The sequence below is a fragment of the Mandrillus leucophaeus genome, unplaced genomic scaffold (genome assembly GCF_000951045.1).
Source record: "Mandrillus leucophaeus isolate KB7577 unplaced genomic scaffold, Mleu.le_1.0 Scaffold276, whole genome shotgun sequence".
Classification (NCBI taxonomy): Eukaryota; Metazoa; Chordata; class Mammalia; order Primates; family Cercopithecidae; genus Mandrillus; species Mandrillus leucophaeus.
The window spans coordinates 4,105,435-4,125,825 of record NW_012102876.1 but is presented as its reverse complement, the minus strand read 5'-3'; the positions used below and the strand labels follow the sequence as shown (position 1 = coordinate 4,125,825).

Genomic DNA, 20,391 nt, shown 5'->3' with positions numbered 1-20,391 from the left:
ATAGCAGATGAGCAGAAGGATATAAAATACAACCTGATTACATAGAGGCAAGAAAGGGGGAAATAGAGGATAGGAGGGAAAGGGGAGGGAACAGAATAGGAATGTATAATGGACCCAGAATTAAGGCTAATAGACACATTACAGGAGTCCTTCATTCCTGTAACAGGTGTGCACAAACTTGAATCAAGCTATCTAGCAACAGAAGTGAAAAAAGAAACCTAGTCACTGATATAATTCAGTCTCTGTACAATAAAAACAACCAATAGCTCAGAATCAGAAAGCAATTTCTCTTGAGTGTCATTTTTAGAAGCCAGTGGGTGATATGAGGAACAACATCCCTATCGCCGATGCTATGCTCAGTTTCTCAGAGTGTTCTGCATAATCTTCCTTAGTAAATAAAGCAGTCACATAATCAGAAGACCTGAGCCAAGTGCTGATGGTTGGGGGTCTCTACGGCACACCCATCTTTTCCCACCATCTTTCTCCATTCCCCTTCCCACTCACCAAGCCCAAAGGATAAGCAGAGTGTCTATATCCTTCTCCCTCTGCTCCCTGGAATTCCAGTTCCTGTGCCTCCAGGCCACCAGCCTCAACAGCCCATATTGCATATCATGTAGTCCCTACCTCCTAGAGATGAGGTCTCTCCCTTACTGAGCTGTATCTAGCTATGCATTTCATGTCTACTATGTAACCTCTTCTGTGTATACATATCTTACCTCGCATAGTAAAGTGGGAGATCCCTCAAGAGTATCTCAAACATCTTTCTATCCCCTGCAGTGCCTTGCACAGTGCCTGGTACATAACTGGTGAATGGCTAAATAAATGAGGGCCAACTGAGCCAGTGCCAGGAGAAGCAGCCACAGATAGTAGGCAGGAGGCTGGCTTTTTTTTTTTTTTAATCCACATTATTTGCCAAACTATAATGAGGCAGATTATTTAGGTATTAAACAAAATGCCTGTTTCTGCTATTCAGAAAGAAAAAGAGAGGAAGAAACAAAACAGTCAGAACACATGGTCAGACACTAAAATACTAGAAACACACAGGATATACTGGGTTACCTTGTGGTTGGGATAGGGACAAGTTGGGATGAGGGTAGGATACTCAGTTAAAGTTTAGTCTGCTTAATAGGAAAAAATTAAAACAAGAGTCTTATTGCCTCAAATTTTGTCTGAAAATGTAGCTACTTCCTAGCAGCTTTGTTTCTCTCAAGGGATACTATAATGTTTTGCTTGTCTGTCTTTTATTGGGCAATCAGTACCGCAACTATCTTATTCTCAATTGATCTTTGCATCATCTCTCTGAGTTATCTATCATTCTCTCCATCTCACTTATGAAAAAACTGAGGTTCACAGAGGTTAAGTAACCTGCTTGATGTCACAAAATTGGGAAAAGAGCTGGGGATTTGAACTCAGGTGTGTCTGACTCCAAAGACAATCATGGTAATGGTTAGGCTATACTGCTTCTGGTTTCTTGCATTAAAGCAGTGGTTTGTGGCAACAGGACTGGAGACAAGTCTGGGTGATTCTTCCCTCCTGGGGACTCCCACATCTGTTTCTTCTTTTCTACCTCTACTGACACCTCCTTTATTTGTGTCAACCCTATTGGCCTCACATCTAGCTTCCTGACTCCCAAGTTCCACTCTCCTAAACCATTCTACATTCTACCACTATGCTGGGATGGTCCAAAATGCAACTTTGATGGTGTCTTTCTTCTGTTCCTTACCTTTGCAGGATCCTCAAGACCTGTGGAATGAAGTCTGAACTCCTCGGCAAGGTACTGGAGACCATCCACCATCTGCCCCAATATACTTTTCTATTCTTCCTTTCTGTTCACCCTTCATGCCAAACAAAATGGTCAATCTACTTACTGCCTCAGAAACTCACCTGACTCGGCTATTTCCACTTAACCTATTCCCCAGTCCCTCCTTTTTTGCAAAAAGCAAAAAAAGTGTTTTCTTTTTGCTTTCTTTGTCTACCCAAATCATCCCTATACTCTTCATGTGCAGTCCAAATCTTACCTTTTGTATCAACCAGGCTAGAAGTACGTCTCTCTTGCCTCAATTATTGCGGCACATTTTATTGGTACTTTGAATTAGGAATTTCCTTTCTTCCTGGCACTATTTGCTATCATGTGGTCAGATTTTCATAAATAGTTGTATTATTTTTCCTAAGAGAATACAGAATAGAGCCAGATACTGTGTCTTCTGTTTCTTAGAATTCCTCTCAGAGGGTAGTAGACTGTGTCCTGAATATAAAAGATACTCAATACATTCCACATGATAAGATTTTTAAACTATGAAGCAAGCCAAATTCCACACCCTGTGTTCTGTAACTTTCTTCCCTCAGGCACTCTTCAAAAAAGGATCTGCAACATTAAAAGCAGCACTAAGACAGAATTAGTTTACTTTGTTAAGGGTGCCCCTCCTAAAAGCATCTTCATTCTAATACAAGTCTTTGAAATCTTAACTAAAAAGAATAAATAACATCAGGTACTGTGGAAGGGCTACTGGGGGAAGAAGTTTTACAGCTGTCTTAAAATTATACCACACAGGCAGCTGCCTGCTATATCCAGCCACAAAGTGCTTCTATGCACGTGCAGTCATTTAAAAAAATTTTTTTAACCTTCACCAGTCATTCTCTCTAAAACAGTTAAAAATAATAGCAGATATGCCTTTGTCTGAGGTTTTCTCTTTTAGCTTAAATGTTGTTTATAGAACCAGAAACAAATTTTACAAGTGTTGTTGACTTGTTTTTTGTTGTTTTGATCTCTCCCTTTGTACTGTGAGTTCCTTGAGGGCTCAAGCTGTGTCTCATCCCCAGCACCCAGAACTGTGCTGGATGTGTTGGCACTTAATGAAGCATGAACAAATGAGCAAACAAATGAAGAGATGGCTCAGGGATGGAATGAGGGAAGCAAATTAGAAAATATCTTATGTGAAGCCCTTCAAGTCAGTAATTCTTTAAGTAAAATATTACTTGTGAGTATACATAGTTCTCCAGTGTTCCCACAGTTCAGGCTACAGAGTTACTGAACGCAGATATAAAAGTATGAGGCATTTTTATGTCACAGTGAAACTATTCCTACTACAACTGATATGAGTAAATCTGAGATCTTATAGGATTAAGAAGAATTATTTTAAGAGCTCAATATAAATGACTTTGTAGGCCAGGCCTCCAAGAAATGAAATCTTCACATTACTAGATTTGCTATCAATCCCAGGAAAAAACATCAGATGCATTATCTCAGATTGGCTCATCTCTACCCTGCCTTTGGGAGCAAGCTAGGTACCTTACACTCATCTTAATACTAGGGGTAAACGCAATAGCTAATCCTTCGGGGAGAGGGAAATTAATATCTACTAAAGACTTTCAGGAAAAAGAGCATTGTCTGGGAAAACTAAGAGCTACAGATGTGTCTGTAATTGATCGGTTCTTTTCAACAGAGGGTAAGAAGGAGACTGGTGTCAGAAGCATCCCTGAGGCACAGGCAATGAAGCACAAAGACTTACCAAATAGTGTTTTAATTCTACCAAAAACAAAGTTAGGTGTAAATGCAGTTTTGCTTGCAAAGAAATTTATCATTTTCTTGCCATTTTACAGGTAAGTGCCCAGAAGAAAGCCTGTCAATGCCATGGACTGAAATACCACTGTGAAGGGTTTATCTTGTTCTCCCTGAACTCATTTAGGAGACATTCTCTAGAGATGTTTGATTACTAGACATTACAAACCTGTGCAGCAGCCAAGCCCCCTTACAAGCCAAGGAGGGGGCGTGGCCACACAGAGTTTTATAGGTTACCTCCTGCTGTCTAGTTCTCCATCTTGAATGCTCTTCTGTCACAGCTATGCAAATCTGAGAGGGCCCTCAAATTCTCCTCTATTTTTCTATAATCGCCAGGGCTCATGGGGACACTTCTGAAGTGAGAGCTTCTTAGTAAAACCAGAACAGGCCTACTTTGATAGTCAGGAAACATTATACCTCATTTATGGACAGGGTTCTGACCTTCATGGGATGAGTCTTCATTCTGTACTCCCCACCTAGGCTCAGCCATGTCCTGTGGATTACTGTGTACATATTCAACAGTTATTTTCTGTTGTTGGGGGCGCACAATGTGCTATCAGCATATGGTTCATGGACCAGTGCCCATCCATGAACTGTTTGTCACTGGTTCATAATGAGATAAGTACAGAAATGGAGGCTATGTGCTGAAGAACTATTTATAGCAAACATGATCAATGGGCTTATCTTTGCATGCCACTGTTGTTTTCTGTATTTCATTTTTCTAGTATTCATTCTCATTATATTTTACAAAAGATATCAATCTGTGATGATTAGAAATAAAAACTTTAAAATGAAACAAAACTAGTCCTTTACTACAAAGGGTTTATGAAGTGCTGGTCCAACCAACAATGCCCACCTGAAAAGTCTGTAACCAGAACTAGAAATGTGAGCATTCAGGGTTTTCCTTTTGCTACTCCAGAACAAGCCTTATTTTCTTCTCCTCTGCTCATAAACCTCTCTGCTTCCTTGTGCTCCAGGTGCAAACAAAGGTGAGTTCAGAAAGAATGCAGGCAGGTGCCAATGCTTGACTACATGCTGGGTACCCACAGTGTTTTACTTCTTCATGTGTGAAGTAAAATTCTGTGACCCCACAGAATTGTGCCCACAACAGAAAGAAAGATGTTGCAACAGAGCATATTAGCAAAACTCCAGAAACTACAATAACCAGCCTATTACCTTACATTCCCCAACTTCTGACTCCTAGCTAAGAAAATATTGACAGGTACTGAGTCATTCTATTAAAGTTCACTTAGTCTAAAAGTACAGGCCCCAAAATACACTTAACACACCCAGTTCACAAAGGTTAAAGTATAGGTAAGAAACATTGCAGGAACTTGATACTGAGTAAGGTAGTAGTTTCTAATATTGAAAGAAGGAAGTAAAAAATAGCTCTTTCTAACTTTCTGGATAATTATCACCCATGGCATGTGTTACAGGATTGGCCTTTAATGAGCAAAGCATCCGGAATACATCTAACATCTTTATTCTTGCCTTCTCAACCATACTTCATCCATGTAATAATAAAAATTTTCATGCCACGGGAAAATGGCCAATTTTCTTTCTTCCTGAGAAATGCTGAGTGATTCCCATGCCCTGTGTCATTTAATCTCACTATATCCTGGTGAGGCAATTCTGTTCTGATTTACAGATGAGACCTGAAAGACTTGCCTGAAGTCACACAAGGAATGGAGAAAATAATGGAGATGCTAATCTTGAATGCTGTGTTACTAGCCTCAAGTTGAGGAAGAGTGGGAAAATACCCACCAGCCTCATGGTTCATGAAGAAAAAGTAAGGCTATGAAGGCAATGGCACCTCTGTCCCTCAGGCCCATTAAGATAGAATAAGTTCCTAGAAGAAGGATGGAAAGTCTGACCCAGACAAAATGGGGCAATGAGCTATTTGTCTCTGATGCTCCCAAATCATCTCCTTTCCCCTTCTGTGGCACCTGCTCCCTCCTCCCTCAGTCGGTCAGTGCTCTAGTGCTCCCCAGTTCCCATCAAAGCCAACTCTCAGCTCCTTGGTGGTAAATATAAATAACTATGTTCTCTCCCTTTGGGTTTCTTTAACATGGTAATATTTTAGGTCTCATATTTCTTTATGAAGGAAGGCCTTCATTCCATTAGAGAGACTATAGGCAGGTGGCAAGTGGGGAGTCACCCAGGGGAACAGAATAGTGTGTCCTTCAAACTCTTTCCTGGGCTTCCTGAAATATCTTGCATGTAGGCAAGAGCTCATGCTTCCATTTCTTGAGCACTTATTACATGCTAATGGCCTGCACTGGGAATTCTATATTCACTAGCTAATTAAATTCTCAGTAATTCTTCTAGAAAACTATTAATATTATTACTCCCATTTTAAAGCTGAGGAAATAAAAGTCCAAGGAGTTAAGTCAGTACTACTGCAAGGTCACATTATCAATTAGAGACTACTATTAAGGTGTTTTATCCCCAGCCAAGATGGCCTCTACAGATACAAAAGAAAATTACAAATAGTCCCAGAGGGGAAACAGTGCAGCCTGCCATTCATGGGAAACAAAATGATCCCCTTTCCAAATGGGAAATAGATAAATAAAGGGTACCCTTAGAGTACCCACAGAGTCAGTATTCCATTATCCACGTGACATATCTTTACTAATATTTGACTTTAAAATTCCTATTGGTACTTATATCATATACCCTCCCTGACACCTATAAACTATGCTAGAAATATCCCCATTCTCAGGTGCTTCAGCCTTGGACCCTGATTCAGTGACATCACACCAGTAAATCCATCAACTTCATCCCAGTTAGAGACTCCGAATTGAACTAACTTAACTGAGGAGCTACAGATAAAAGGCAACTGCCCCTCTCACTAAAGGGTAACAACTATGCCCTCAAGGAACAGACACCAATGAGAATATCCTTAAATACCTAAAAACAAATCATTATGGCTCAAAAGGTTTATAGCAAAGTAATCCCACAATTGGCTGCATCTCAGCAAGGATGTACAAATGTACATTTTGATTAGTCAGATAACAACATGCAGGAAAAACACCAAAAAACCCCAGGACTATAATATTGAAGATAATCTATATCCTTAAGAGGCATTTACTGAGTATCTATCATGCCAGGTATTCTACATACCTTATCACTAATTCTTACCATAGCTTTTCAGGTATACATTATTGTTCCTAGCCATAGTTAACAGTATAGACTCAGAAAGGTTAAATGTCTTGCCCATAGTCAAATGGCTAATAAACGGCAGATTCAGGAATTGAATTCACATCTGTCTGGTTCTTGTGCTTGAGCTTCTTCCATTGCACTAGGCTGTTACAATCTGATCATAATTTATCTTTTCCCTGAAATGACTTATTCCCCAAAGTCATTTTGAAGTACCTCTTCATTCTACTCTAAGTAGAAATCCATGGGAGAAATAAAAACAGCTCTTGCTGGTGCTGCAAGAAATCACCACTTAACATTTTTATTTTATTTAAGATGTAGATTTGTTGGAAATTCTGAAAACTGAGAAAGAGTACTACTTGGGTTTCATCTGCATCGGGGCCCAGAATTCTCTCATACACTGCCCCTCCCCCTTGCCTATAACCCCAGTCTGGCATTTGTACTCATAGACTGCCATTCTGCCCATGTGACACCCGAGGCCATGAAAGCTACATGCAGCAGCTCTCCCCCAGAAGCTTTGCCTCACCTTGAGCTTGCTGGTGCTGCATCTTCTTCTGGCTCTTCTACAACGCCAGCCAGCTCTGGAGGAAGTAAAGCATCTTTGTTGACATTATTCACCCAGCTTTCCTTTGTCCCATTTGCTCTGTCTTTACTCTGCTCAGCTGAAACAGGAAACAATAAAGACAGGAAGGTTATCTCTCACCTCCATGACCTACAACTCTCTTATCAGCTCTTATCAGTGAAGGCTTGAACCTGAACCTCAGGCCTTCCCAGTGCCAAGGCAATCACTGGATCTAAGCAGTTGATCAGAATTACATCTAAAAAAGAAGTCAATAAATTCCCACATTAGATTTCCCCAAGCAGAGTCTCCTGAGAGAATGAGCATACCTTTAAATGTGCGAGTAACTCCAGAGACCATTAAAGCAAAATTCTGACTGCCTCTAGGTTAATCTGAACTGAGTTGGGGTCAGGTCTAAATGTGCATGGCCAGGGGATGCTCAGGGCAGGAAGTCCTCAGTGGGATAGAAGCACCATCATTACCAAGCATTTACTGAATAGCTACAATGTGTTGAAATATCTTGTATGTGCTCTAAGATACAAAGGGGAACAAATGATTATGGTCTAGGAATGTCTTCCTCCACTGCCTTCTCCTCCTCCCCATAGTCTCTACAAATCCAAAATTACACACTCTTCAATCCCAGCTCAGATGTCAGAGCCCCCATAAAAATTCTGTGCTCCTGCTTCAGAAAATAAACTCTTTTTGTCTATGAACATCCAGCACTCACTCTTTACCTGAACATCTCTGATAATTAGCATCAACTGAATGATAACTACCAGGCACAGTGCTGAGTTCTTTGCATGCATTATTCTATGAGGTGAAAGCTATTTTCCAAGTATACAGATTTGAAAATTGAGAATCAAAAAGTTCAAGAAACTTGCCTAAGGCCACAGAGCCAGTAAGTGCCCAGAATACTTTCATCAATAGTAAGGGTGAAGCAGTGCTGGAGCTTCCAATTTCTAAATACCCACATTCCAGGACAGTATCCCCCCACAGGTCCTGCTACACATAAGTCTAGTTTCTTCATCTGCAAAATGGGGTCCCCTGGTACTAACCAGTACCCCTCAAGATTTCTGAAGGTCTGGGTGATTTTGAAAAGCAAGGGGGCTGCAAACAATGCCCTGTACATACTAAGCAGTCAGTCTTTATCTGCAGGGAGTATGGCACTAATTCAGAAATACTTTGAAATCCTGGCTCTGCCATTTGCCAATTATGTGATCTCAGGCAAGTTACTTAACTTCTCTGAGCTCCATATGTCCCATGTATAGAATGGGGGAAATAATGCCTACCTTACAGGATTACTGCAATCAGAAATAATAGAGATTAAATGTCTATTGTATATTAGATGCTCAAAAGGTGATAGCTATTTTCCTTATTGAGTATAAAGTAGACCTTGACAAGGCTTTACATGGACTAAGCCAGAGTTAGAGAGAAGGCAACCAGTAAGTATTTAATGAACTCAACAGAATTTAAAACAAGTCCTCAAAATATTGCCTTCGCCAGGCATGGTGGCTTATGTCTTTAATTGCAGCACTTTGGGAGGGTGAGGCAGGAAGACTGCTTGAGGCCAGTAGTTGGAGACCAGCCTGGCCAAAATAGTAAGACTCTATTAAAAAAAAAAAAAAAAGACATAAAAATAGTGCCATGATATAAGGAATATGCACTATCATAGTAACCCCCCGGCCACAGAAACCATGCTACAAGCCCATTTGGGGTGGGATGCTGGCTGCCTTTGCCACTTTTAAATGGGCATTGCCATGATAGTATAAATCCCATCAATTCAGTAGATGGGTGGAGAAGTAAAGATTTCCCCCCAAACCTTTAGGCTAAAGTGGGTTTTTGGTTGGTTGGCATTTTTATTTCCCCCTCTTTTGACTTTCACTTTTAAATGTTACTATTGCAGGCCACAGACATGGCAGGCAATGAGCAGGTGAAGAACCAATGGAAAAGTGTTTTAAAACTCCTGTGTGAGCTCACAGGCTTTTGAATGTATCACTGTGGTTCACAGAGAAGGCTGAAGTAGGTAGCAAGGAGATGCTGCGTCAGCTACTACAGCCTCAAAACAAAGTCGATGTTTCTCGCGACTTTAAAATTGTTCCTATGCAGCTTAATTTATTTTTGTTTAATCATATAAATAAGAAGGGTTTTCCATTAAAAAAATGCCTTTACAGTCTCTTAAATAATATACTTGGTTAATTAAGAAAGTACTACCATATGTTAAGATCACTGAACAGAGAGGCTGATATCTTTTTGTCTAAGCCCTTCACTTTACTCGGAAGATTCTGAATCTTCAGAGTTAAAAGCCAAAGAAGAGGTGGTAGATCCCTTACAGGCCCCAGTTATCTATGCTACTGTAATTCAACAGGGCACCTAAAGGGCTTCCTATGTTCCTCTACACCACACTGAGTCACTTAGCTCTGCCCTCATCCATCCAAATCCAAGGCAAGGGAATTTTAAAGTAGAGGGCCACGCATTACGAAAAGCATACATCCAAATGATTTCCATCAGCAGATTTCTGACACCATTCCCTTCTCCCAGCTCTTTCTTCCCAAACGAATGCTGGTTGTAAATGCACTAGCCAAGTCAACTCACCTGCTACCTGGGGCCTCTTCTTTCTCATAGATGCTCTGATGATATCTGCGCCATGGATTTTGTCTCTGTGCCTTTTTGCCTTGGCTTCATAAAACCATTGGCCACTCATATTCTTCAGCTGCTGGTCATCCTTAATTTTTTCAGGCAAATGTCTACAAAAGGAAAAGAGCTTTAGTTTGCTGAGAACCCACAGTAAATAAATGAGCTCACTGTGACACTGCATAAAGACATGTGTAAACATACAGCTAAAATGAAGCTTTAATATTTCAGATGATCCCAAAAACTTCCCAGATGACTAATGCAGGTATGTTCGCCTTTGAAAAGTCAGAGAAGACAAGGCCAACATTTTTTCAAATAAAGGTTTAATCCATGACTCCCATATGATGCCTGAAATTTCTCAAGAGCAGATTCACTTTCTGCCTGCATTCTTCAGTGTCTGCTGTTCAAATGCAAATATCCCAGGGAGGGATAATACGGTAGGCTTCCCTAAGCCTTGGTTTCCTTATCCATAAAAAAGCATTACTAATAGTAACCTTTGGACTTTAAAATTGGGGTTTCTATGAGGTTTAACTAAGTGAATTCATGCAATAGCTCTGCATCTCCCTGGCACCTAATAAACACTGGATGGGGTAGTCATTAGCTCATCAGTCCTTTCCATTTTGCATGATATGAGTTTATCAGAGACTTTCCTGGAAGCCTGTGGAGGAGGGGTGGTGCCTCTTATGCTTATTGTTAGGGGAAGGGACCTTTAAAAAGCTGCTGGAATCAGGGAAGACCAAAATTGAGGAGGAGTGTGTACAGGCAAGTTCCATTTGTGCAGATACTGTATTTAAGAGTTTCACAATTATTCATGCTTACTGAAAAACTAAAACCTAAAGAACAAACAAGACAGTCTGCCCTCCTAAAACTTCCCTAAAAACTTTGTTCTAATTGACAAGTCTTAACCTCTCCATCTCTCTATCCATCTCAATAAAATAAAAACATCACAAAATCTCTCGTTTGTAGAGATATACTTAGAATAAAGTGGAATAAAAGCTGTAAGGGAACACTATACTCTTGGAAGATAAAGTGCTACATAAATCCAAGAGAGTTTTAAGATAGTCATTCAAACTAAAATGCACTCTTCCTCAATTAGCAAATCAAAGTGTTTCAGGCAGAGAATGTGAATGGGCCAAGGTGGCAGCAGCGCTGCATGTAAGGGTTGCATACTGGCACACCTGGGAGTGGGAAAAAGAGGGGGAGCAGTTATCCCAGGTCTAGCAAGAATGTCTCCTCTCTCCCAAGCGTGCCTGGAGAGTGTCCTTCCACCCAGAGTAAACTCTTACAGGAACTTCCTCTCCTTGTCATGACAGCCCATCTACAAACCATGAGAGGGAGAGCATCATCACTTCATAGTTCTCAGTCAGCAATGAGATCATGGCTTTTATTAAATGTTCCTAATGGTTTGACACTGCCTAAGGTTTCCAGCAGAGCAAACAACTGCTGGACTGTTGGCGAACCTTTGCTTTCTCCTCCCAAAAGGACCAAGTTTGAGTTCAGTTGCAGAATGGAGAAGTTCTTCTACTTCTCCCTGGTCAGTGAGTTCCTGGGGGCAGGGTCTGTACTCAATACATCTTTGTTTAGTGTCTGGAAAATAGGGGGTATTTATTCAGTTCTTGAAGAGTGGAGGAATATCAGATGAGGCTCCTGACCACCTAAAAAGGCTTCAGGTTACCTTTTCAGATTCATTTTTCCAACACTCATGCCCATACCCCACTTGCCAGCATGCTCGGCTTCTTACTATTCTCCAATGCTCTTCTGTGACCTCTGTAGATGACAGAGGCAGGAAGTTGTGGCAGAAAGACTCTGGGTTTTCAAGGCTCCCCAAATTACATCCAAATCTCAGTTCCGACCCTTCCTAGATGGGATCTTGGGCAGTTTATCGAACTCCTCTAAGCTTCAGTCTCCTTGTTTTTAAGGATCAGGGAAAATAAGACCTATCCTCCAGGACTTCTGAGATGATTGAGATGTTTAACTGAAAGTACTTAGTACTGCCTAGATCTTGGTACAAGGCCAATTAATGTGAAGTTTCATGGGATGTCTTTCCCTCACTTCTCTGTCCAGCCCGTTGCTCCTCATCCTTCAGATCCAGCTCAAACACTGCCTCACTGGGAAGCCTTCCCTAACTCAGGAGGGCACAGTTATTACAGTTTCTCCTTTTCCATGCTCGCACAGCACCTCCACTTCAGCCCTTACTATATCACATTCCAATGATCTGTTTGCACATCTGTTGTACTCACTAATCTGTGGACTTCGCAAATTCCTTGAAGGTGAGGACTATGTCTTAATCACCTTTGTAATGCCAGCACCTAGCACGGAGCCTGGAACAGAGCTGATACCCAATAACTGTTGAGTGAATAAATCAAAGAATAAATAAATGCTCAGCAGCCATCCTGTCTGAGTCAGGCAAGAGATCAAGAAGATCCTGTCACTGCTGAGATTAAGTGAACCTTAGATCTAGTCAAAATGATGGTGTCTCCTCCGGATGCAGCAGGACATGCTCATCTCTCATCAGAACAGGAAAAAACATCATGAAATGTGGTGTCGGTCAGCATTCTTGTTGAAGGAGGCCACAAACCCTTATAGCAGAACAACACCCAATTTCTTTTCATAAGATTGTTTCTTTTTGTTTTTCAACTAAAATGTACTTTGTGGGGATTCTTGTGCAACTCTTGATCTATTCCTGCCTAAATGACTGTCTATAAACCCGTGATCAATGCACAATGAGCACAGGTTGTGTGTCAACTCCCTGAAACACATGGCCCCTACAAAGGCTGGTAGCCATTATAGTAAGGAAAGGGTTTCTGGCTCACTTGTTTTAAAGTGGCAAAAGAACAGGAGACTCTTTCAAATGTAGTTAAGTGCCACTTACATATTTCCTAACATGACTGTCACTACTAGGTTTAATAATCAACTTCTATTCTATCTTAGTCACTAGTAATATTTCGTAGATAAATCCATATGTATAACATCAAAGTTTAAGTTTTGTAAAGATGTAGATTATTTTTAAAATCCCACTATCTAGTGCTGCTGTTAAAATCTTCTCATTTTCGGCTGGGCACGGTGGCTCATGCCTGTAATCCCAGCACTTTGGGAGGCCAAGGCGGGCGGATCACGAGGTCAGGAGATCAAGACTCTCCTGGTTTACACGGTGAAACCCCGTCTCTATGAAAAACTTCAAAATATTAGCCGGGTGCGGTGGTGGGCACCTGTAGTCCCAGCTACTCAGGAGGTTGAGGCAGGAGAATGGCGTGAACCCGGGAGGCGGAGCTTGCAGTGAGCTGAGATCGCGCCACTGCACTCCAGCCTGGGAGACAGAGCGAGACTCCGTCTCAAAAAAAAAAAAAAAAATTTCTCGTTTTCCAGCCCATGTTCATCTCTCATTTTTTCTGAACTCTAATTACATCAATCAAATGAGCATTTGATTCTCTAATTATTGTACCATCTAGATGAAGAGAGAAATGGGTAAATTTCTTGGGACTGACATTTATCCTTTACCATCCTCTCCATACACACACGTTATGTTTAGCAGAGAATTAAGCAGAGAGAAGATGCTCAGTAAACACCGGTGGGCAGGTGGGCAGAAGTGAGGGCTGAAGAAGAGCACACAATCCAGAAAGTACACTGGCCTGCTGGCCTCCCAGACAGGATGTCCTGGTCATTCTCTCATTCATTCTCCCATTCCTTCAGCTAGCAAACAGTATCTGCTTTGTGCTGAATCACACATCTGACACTTAACATGCCTCTTATCATTTCATCCTTACAATTTCACCATGTTGTTCAAAGAATTTCATCCATTGCAAAAGATGGCTATTTTACCTCTTCTGTATGCTAAAAGCCACATCTAAGCCCTGTCTGGTTATTTGTTCACTGACTCATTAATTCCCATACCAGTCATCTGCTTGGAATTGGACATTAAAAATTCTAACAACACCCCTAACTGCCAATGTCAACTCCTTTTCATGCCAAGAGTGTGAGCACTTACAAAGGAAAGCCAGAAGAGCAGAAATGCCCTCTGGGCTGGATTCAACACCTTTGCCCTCAGCCTACCCCTTTACTCCTTGTGCTCACTTATGTACACCTCAGCTTCCAGCTACTCAACAGAACTAGCCAAAGCTCGAACATCATCTGCAGGACCTGGTTGATAGTATCTAGTCAACTGTGGACAGCTGCTGGCCAGATAGGTTGACTAGTCCATTCTCCAGCCTTTCTTTTTTCATCTTGCCCAGTATATTCTTAGATAGTTACAAATGGTCTCACTTTCTAGATAAAATGATAGCGGCCCAGAGAAGTTAAGAGGCTTGCCCAAGGTCACACAGAGCTGGCAGCAGAAGCCAGCCTGACTCCCAGCCAACACACTTTCTACTACCCAGTCCTGCCTCAGAGAGCCAAACATGATTCTGGTTTCTAAGATGGCTGTCACACTTCACTCTTTCTCCCAAGGAACTCAATCTTTGATGAAGAATCTGAAAACCAACACATGGAAAACAAACTGCAAAACTTCCTTACAGTGGAAAACAAGAAATATACATCTTTTACATGACATATCATAGGTCTCTGCAGTCTGCTGAGAGGCAGCACAGTGTAAGGAAAGTGCACAGGCTTTGACGTTGGATCAGCAAGGCTTCAATCCTGCAGGGCAGTTACCCTCTTCAACCCTATCTCCTCATCTGTTAAGTGGATTCAGCTATACTGTTTTGAAGATGAAACAGGAAAATCCATGTGAAGATCCATGTACAGTCCCTGACAAATATTGGTTCCTTTCCCCTTTGCTTTGACAGAAAAACACCATGAGAGGTCCTGGAAATTAGTTCTTCAATGACAACTGCCTTCATTTAAAAAAAAAGAAAAAGAAAAACAACTAGGTCTAAGGAGGCAGCTGAGAATCATAAGATGTGGTGGCGGTTGAGATCATATCTACTGCAAAAACACCCATCGCCGTAGATGTGGTTGTGTGTATATGGGGGTGGGGGATGCAGTGGTGTACAGACAGACATGAGCAGCAATTTCCTGCTGGCAGTGTGACGCAAAGCACAGGAAATGCCACCTTTTGAGTATGTGATTTTCAAACCATAAAAGACTAAAATTACATATGTGTATGTATGGTTATGTTTCCTTAAAGGTGGGGCAGGGCAGCAAGAGACAAAACACAGGACAGGGGTGGAAGAGAAAGAAAGAATCCACCCGAATGTCTCCTTCACTGCTAGTCTGTGAAATGTCTCCACATGGGAGCTAGGGAAGCAGGCTGTGTAGCGATACATGGTAATAACTGGGTCCAGTACTTATGGCTACAGGTAGTGGAGCAGCATAAAAGACAGTGTGGTAGCAACAGTGATCTGGAACCGTTATCGTCTCAGCTGTACCCCAGAGACACCCCAGTGACTATTTCCTTGGGTACAAGTCCATGTTCTACCATGAACAGACCAAGTGATTTAGGAACTGGATGTCTCTGTGCAACACTCATTTTTCCTATCCATGAAATCAAGATGGGAGGTAACAAAACCTTTTTTTTAATTAGCTGGATGTGGTAGTACACACGTGTGGTTTTAGCTACTTGGGAGACAGGAGGATCACTTGAGCCCAGGAGTTCAAGGCTGCAGTGAGCTATGATTGCCCCACTGTACTCCAGCCTGGGTGACACAGAGAAAATCTTTTTTAAAGAAATTAAAAATAAATAAAGAGATGGGAAGTAACATATAAACTAAATCATCTCCAAAGTATCTTGAATGAGCTTGGTTGTGAACAAGTCAAAGCACTGGATATATTAGGAATGGCAATATTTCCATTTGAATGCCAGATCTCATCTAGAGCCATACTGAAAAAGATTCTAAAGTGATATCTGGTCTTGTGGGCAACAGTGATGTATCCATTAGTGATGTCCTCGTGGCTACGGGAGAGTTATACTCCAAAGTCTATAAAACATTAGTATTTAAAAGAAAATTCTGAATTTTAGTAATAAAGCCTTTCTAATGATGTTTTGATTGGGTTGATGTAATTATATAATGTGTTTCTAAGCTGAATAACACCTAGGAGGACTGGGGCATTGTAAAGTCATGTTAGGGAAACAAAACTGAGATTTTAAATTTGCAACTGATAATCCATTCAATGGATAAAGGTCATTAGATAGTAAATTCCTTGAGAGCTGGGGCCATGTTTTCAATCACCCTAGAATTCTCTTCATATCATTGTCCAGAGCAGTTCCTTGTACTTCACAGGTGCTCAATTAAGTTCTACTACATTAAATAATTAAGAGTTTTAGGAGTAATTTCCTTCTAAGGAATCAGTCTACTAACTAGAATCTCCTGTCCCTGTCTGGAGGTATAGGTAGAGTGGTGTGAATAAAGGAATTAAAATGAACTATCACATACTATGTGCCAGGAAGATTAAAAATTATTTTTAATTTAATTAACAAATAATAATTATATATATTCATGAGGAAACAGTGATGTTTTGATATACATAACATATAGTGATCAGGTCACTGTAATTTTGTATCTTTTACCAAATCTCTCCCTATCTCTCACTTCCTAAAAATTATTTTACTTAATCCTGACTTTAATCTTTCAAATTTAAATGTAGTATTATGATCATGCCCACTCTGAGTTGAGGCTCAGAGAGGTTAAATAACTTGCCCAGTGAAACACAGTTCATTAGTGGTAGGAATGAGATGCAAACGCATGTCAGTTTCATCTCCAGTTCCATGTAGCAGAGTTCTTTACGTCATGATGAAACCCTTGCTGTTCCTTTCTGAAAGAATAAAATGATGAGCAGAGTAGAGCAGAGGGAAAAGCACTGGTCCAACAGCTTTTCTCATCATGGCTTTGGCACTGACTTGCTGTGTGGACCTGGGCAAGTCATTTACCCTTTCTGGGCTTTAAAACTCTTTTTCTGTAAAATGACTGATATGGAACAACAACAACAAAAAAAAACTTTCAGAGTTATTAGGCTATAACTCTGGTGGAAGAGGCAAAGACAAATAGCAATGGAATGGAAAAGGCGCTGACAAACAAAAGCCCGTAGAGTAACATTTTCAGAGATCCAGTTCTGGTTCCACCATCCCAGGAGCAGAACCACCTCCAAATCATCCCCACAAGTCCCTTCAGGCCTAAAGCAAAGAGGGGGTCAGGCTATGAGTTGGGCCTTTTTCAAGGTCAACAAGCCATAGGTCTGCCATCTATCTGTGCACTGTCACTGCTCCCCAGCTCCAGGGTCCTGAAACTGCCCATGGCCAAGTCTACATGAGGTGCATGGTGCCTAACTAGAAAGTCTATTGGGAAAGTGATGGTAGGGAGGGTTTGACTCACACCAGGGCTTTCATCAATCCAAACCTTCTTCCTGTCATTTATTCACAAAAGCAAAACACAAAGGCAGCACCAGTGGCAGCTGCTGGGGCACCTTCAGAAACAACAGACAGAAGGAGCGTCTGCAACACCAACACTAGGAAGGGACTCACACCATTTTTGCTGAAGTTGTAGATTGGCTGATGCCAGAAGGTACACACTCACAGCCCTTACAAGGCCCAGTTTCAGGCAGAACTTTGCATTTTTTTAGGATATTTTCATCAACCAATGCAAGTGCCCAAGAAACACCTTCACTCTATTCATACAGAATCAGAACTACAGGCAAGACTTAGCAGTTTGGAATCCCAGGTGCCAGGAAAAGATAGAAGGGAGGGAGGGAATGAAAGGAGGCTTTCTCCTTGTAAGCTGACTATCTAGAGGGGGAGAATTGCAGACCATAAATAACACCTCCTGAGCAGAAGGAATCAAAGGTACTCGCACCTCTCCAAAACGCACGGGCCCACATCCTGAGGTGGAAAGAGGGAGTCGGTGCAGTCCCAGCTCTACTGTTTTCTAAGTCCTCTCCCCATCTTTTCTTTTGAGAGGATAAAGGAAATTCCATTTCCACTTATGCTTAAAGAATCAATGTTTTCTCTATGCTCCCCCACCTCCTGCCTTTACTCCTAAATGGGTACAATAGTCCCTGCTTAGACAAATGTCAGGGTAGCTGTGAGGAACATAAGAGGATAACATTCATAATAGGGCCTTATAAACTGTGAATGGGTAGAGGATTAATGCTACCGAGAGGCTCTAATGCCTGGGTTAGTGACAATCCTTCATCTCTCCTGGGGACACTGTTCAAGGCACACCATCTGCAAAGAAGGCACAGCAGAGCCCCATCCAGGTGCGTGGAGCATTGCAAGGTACCTTTGAGGAACAGCATGATTCCCCACTACCTACAGCCACTGCTTGTCATCATAGCTCAGTGTCCTACTTCATACCATGACAGCCAGCCCCTTCCTCCATTGCCAGGTCCTGGGATAGCCTGTCTGTCATTGTTTTCTCAGGCAGAGGAAGTGGAGCTAACAAATGAGTACCTAAGACTGGGATTTGATTCTCACCTCTGACACCTACCAGTTGTGTGATATTGGGCAAGTCAACTGACTTGTCTCAAAGTCAACTTCCTCACACATCAAATGGGGTAATTATATCCCACTCCACCCACCAACTGCAAAACAGTATGTGAGCTCATAAAAAATAATAGGCATGTTAAGTCCTTTGCAACTTGTTAAATACTGTCTATATAGAAGTTATTTTAGTAGTCATAATCAGACATTCTGTAGTGTTTGAAGTGAATTTTAGCATGTTCTTTTATAAATCATCCATGTTAAATCAGTGTCAAAATATGGAAATGGTAAAAATAAAGCCATTATTCACGGTCTTGTGTCCCAGGAAGTAAGAACATATCTTATGCTCCTTTCGGATAACTCCTGGGGTGAGAATCATAAAATTAATACTACTAACTTACATTCAGGAAGCCTGTCACTGCCTTCAAAGCCCAAGATTACACAGGCAGTAAATGGCAGGGCCTGGATAAAGTCAAGTTCTTCAGCATTCTGGCCTAGTGCTTGTTCGACCGCAAAGGTGAATGAAAGTGGTAGGAATATTGACATGCAACATTCGGGTTCCACCCAACAAGAATAGTGTATCAAGCTTGCCACTCCTCTTTATGCGACCCAAGACAAATGAAAAATTGGCTCAGAGAATACTTTCAATTGTGCCATTAAAACCAATTCCAACCTTTCTGAAAGCATGCAGAAATGTGAGCTACTTTTCTTTTCAAATTCTAAAAATTTTTTAAAATTCTAATTTGGTTCATGATTCAGTTAAAAAGAAGTAGATCCAGTTTTTTTAAGTGGATAGAAATATACACACACACACCCATGAATGTAGATGTATGTGGTTGTATACATTTCATTTTTATCACAGTATTTAATAAGTTAAAGGAATTTAGTTAGGTTTTTAATCAAGACCCTATTTCTGGTAGGAGTCCAGTAGGATAAATTAAGAGGCACCAAGAGGAAAAATGTTTTGTCCAGGAAGTGAACCTAAAATTGGAATCCATAAATTCAGTCTCCAAGTCAGAACTACCACTTACGGTTGAAAAAAAAAAACCCAGTGTCCTATTTTCGTACAGACTGCCTCTTCCTTCCCTCATGCCCAAGGACTTCTCTGGTCTCTTACCTGACTCTCTCTTCTTCGGCCCTCTTCAGAGCAGCATCCCGTTGCAAAACCTTCATGATGGCCTCTTGTTCCTCTTCAGTCAGGAAGCTTAAGTCAATCATTTTGAAAAGTGCATGCAAAAATAATAGCAACAAATGTGACTCAAAATTCTCAGGGCTGAATAACTAAGACTGCAACCAGGAAGATTAAAAGACACAAAAATGAAATATCTTGTTCAGTTCTGCAGCAAAAGTCTTATTTTGGCTCAGCAAAAGTTTAGGGCAGCTGATAGCAAGATCCTAAGTGTTCTTTCCCACAAGGAAGTCTTGGTCTGTGGGATAATGTCGAGAAGAGGCTCTCAGAAGGATGCTGTATTCCTTGCCAGACAGGTCGCTTGTTCCTACGGTGGCTCCCAGCACACTCTTTCTCTGGTTCCGTCTTAGACGCAGTTTATTCTCTCTCTGTACCCATCATCAATTCACAAGGAGGGGCAGCATCAGAGCATCACCTACCTGGGAAATCATGAGACAGCAAACACCAGACAGTGAGAGGTAGTTCCTATAAGCACTACTCATTACTACAAGATTTTTAAATGGCCATGCGAGATGGTCTCTGAGATCAAGGAAACCTGTTCAGCCGGCTTCCTAAGCAAATGGTAAATGGGTCATGAAACATGCTTCAACCCAATTCCAGACCGCCAAGATGGAGAACACACAAAAATGCCTGTCAATGTTTAACGATCCACCTGAGTAAAGAATGGTTTCAAAAAGAACTGATTCTCTCTCTGCAAACTCTGGGGATGCTAGGCTAAAAAGTCATGTTGAAGGTCAGTAAGATCAGGGATATGTGATTCCAGTGGTCAGGCAAGAAATTAGAAATAAAAATTTTTAATGCTCACCTCTTTACAAGTAGGAACATTCCACTGTACCATATATGAGCTCCATAATAAGAGGAGAACTAGTATTAGGTAGAGATAGTGT

At 41.3% G+C, this 20,391-nt stretch overlaps 1 protein-coding gene across 3 annotated transcripts in view; it reads right to left on the bottom strand.

The window, feature by feature from the left end:
* Positions 1-20,391, bottom strand: part of SYTL2 (synaptotagmin-like 2) — a 138,342-nt gene that overhangs the window by 50,561 nt on the left and 67,390 nt on the right. For 2 of the 3 annotated variants that reach the window (XM_011984932.1, XM_011984931.1), the window contains exons 2-4: positions 19,433-19,923; positions 9,870-10,021; positions 7,245-7,380 (exon numbers count right to left, since the gene is read on the bottom strand). In XM_011984932.1, coding sequence (XP_011840322.1) covers positions 7,245-7,380; positions 9,870-10,021; positions 19,433-19,533 — 389 coding nt within the window. In that variant the 5' untranslated portion in view covers positions 19,534-19,923. The remainder of the gene's footprint in view (positions 1-7,244; positions 7,381-9,869; positions 10,022-19,432; positions 19,924-20,391) is intronic. The other variant, XM_011984933.1, reaches the window with a different exon arrangement.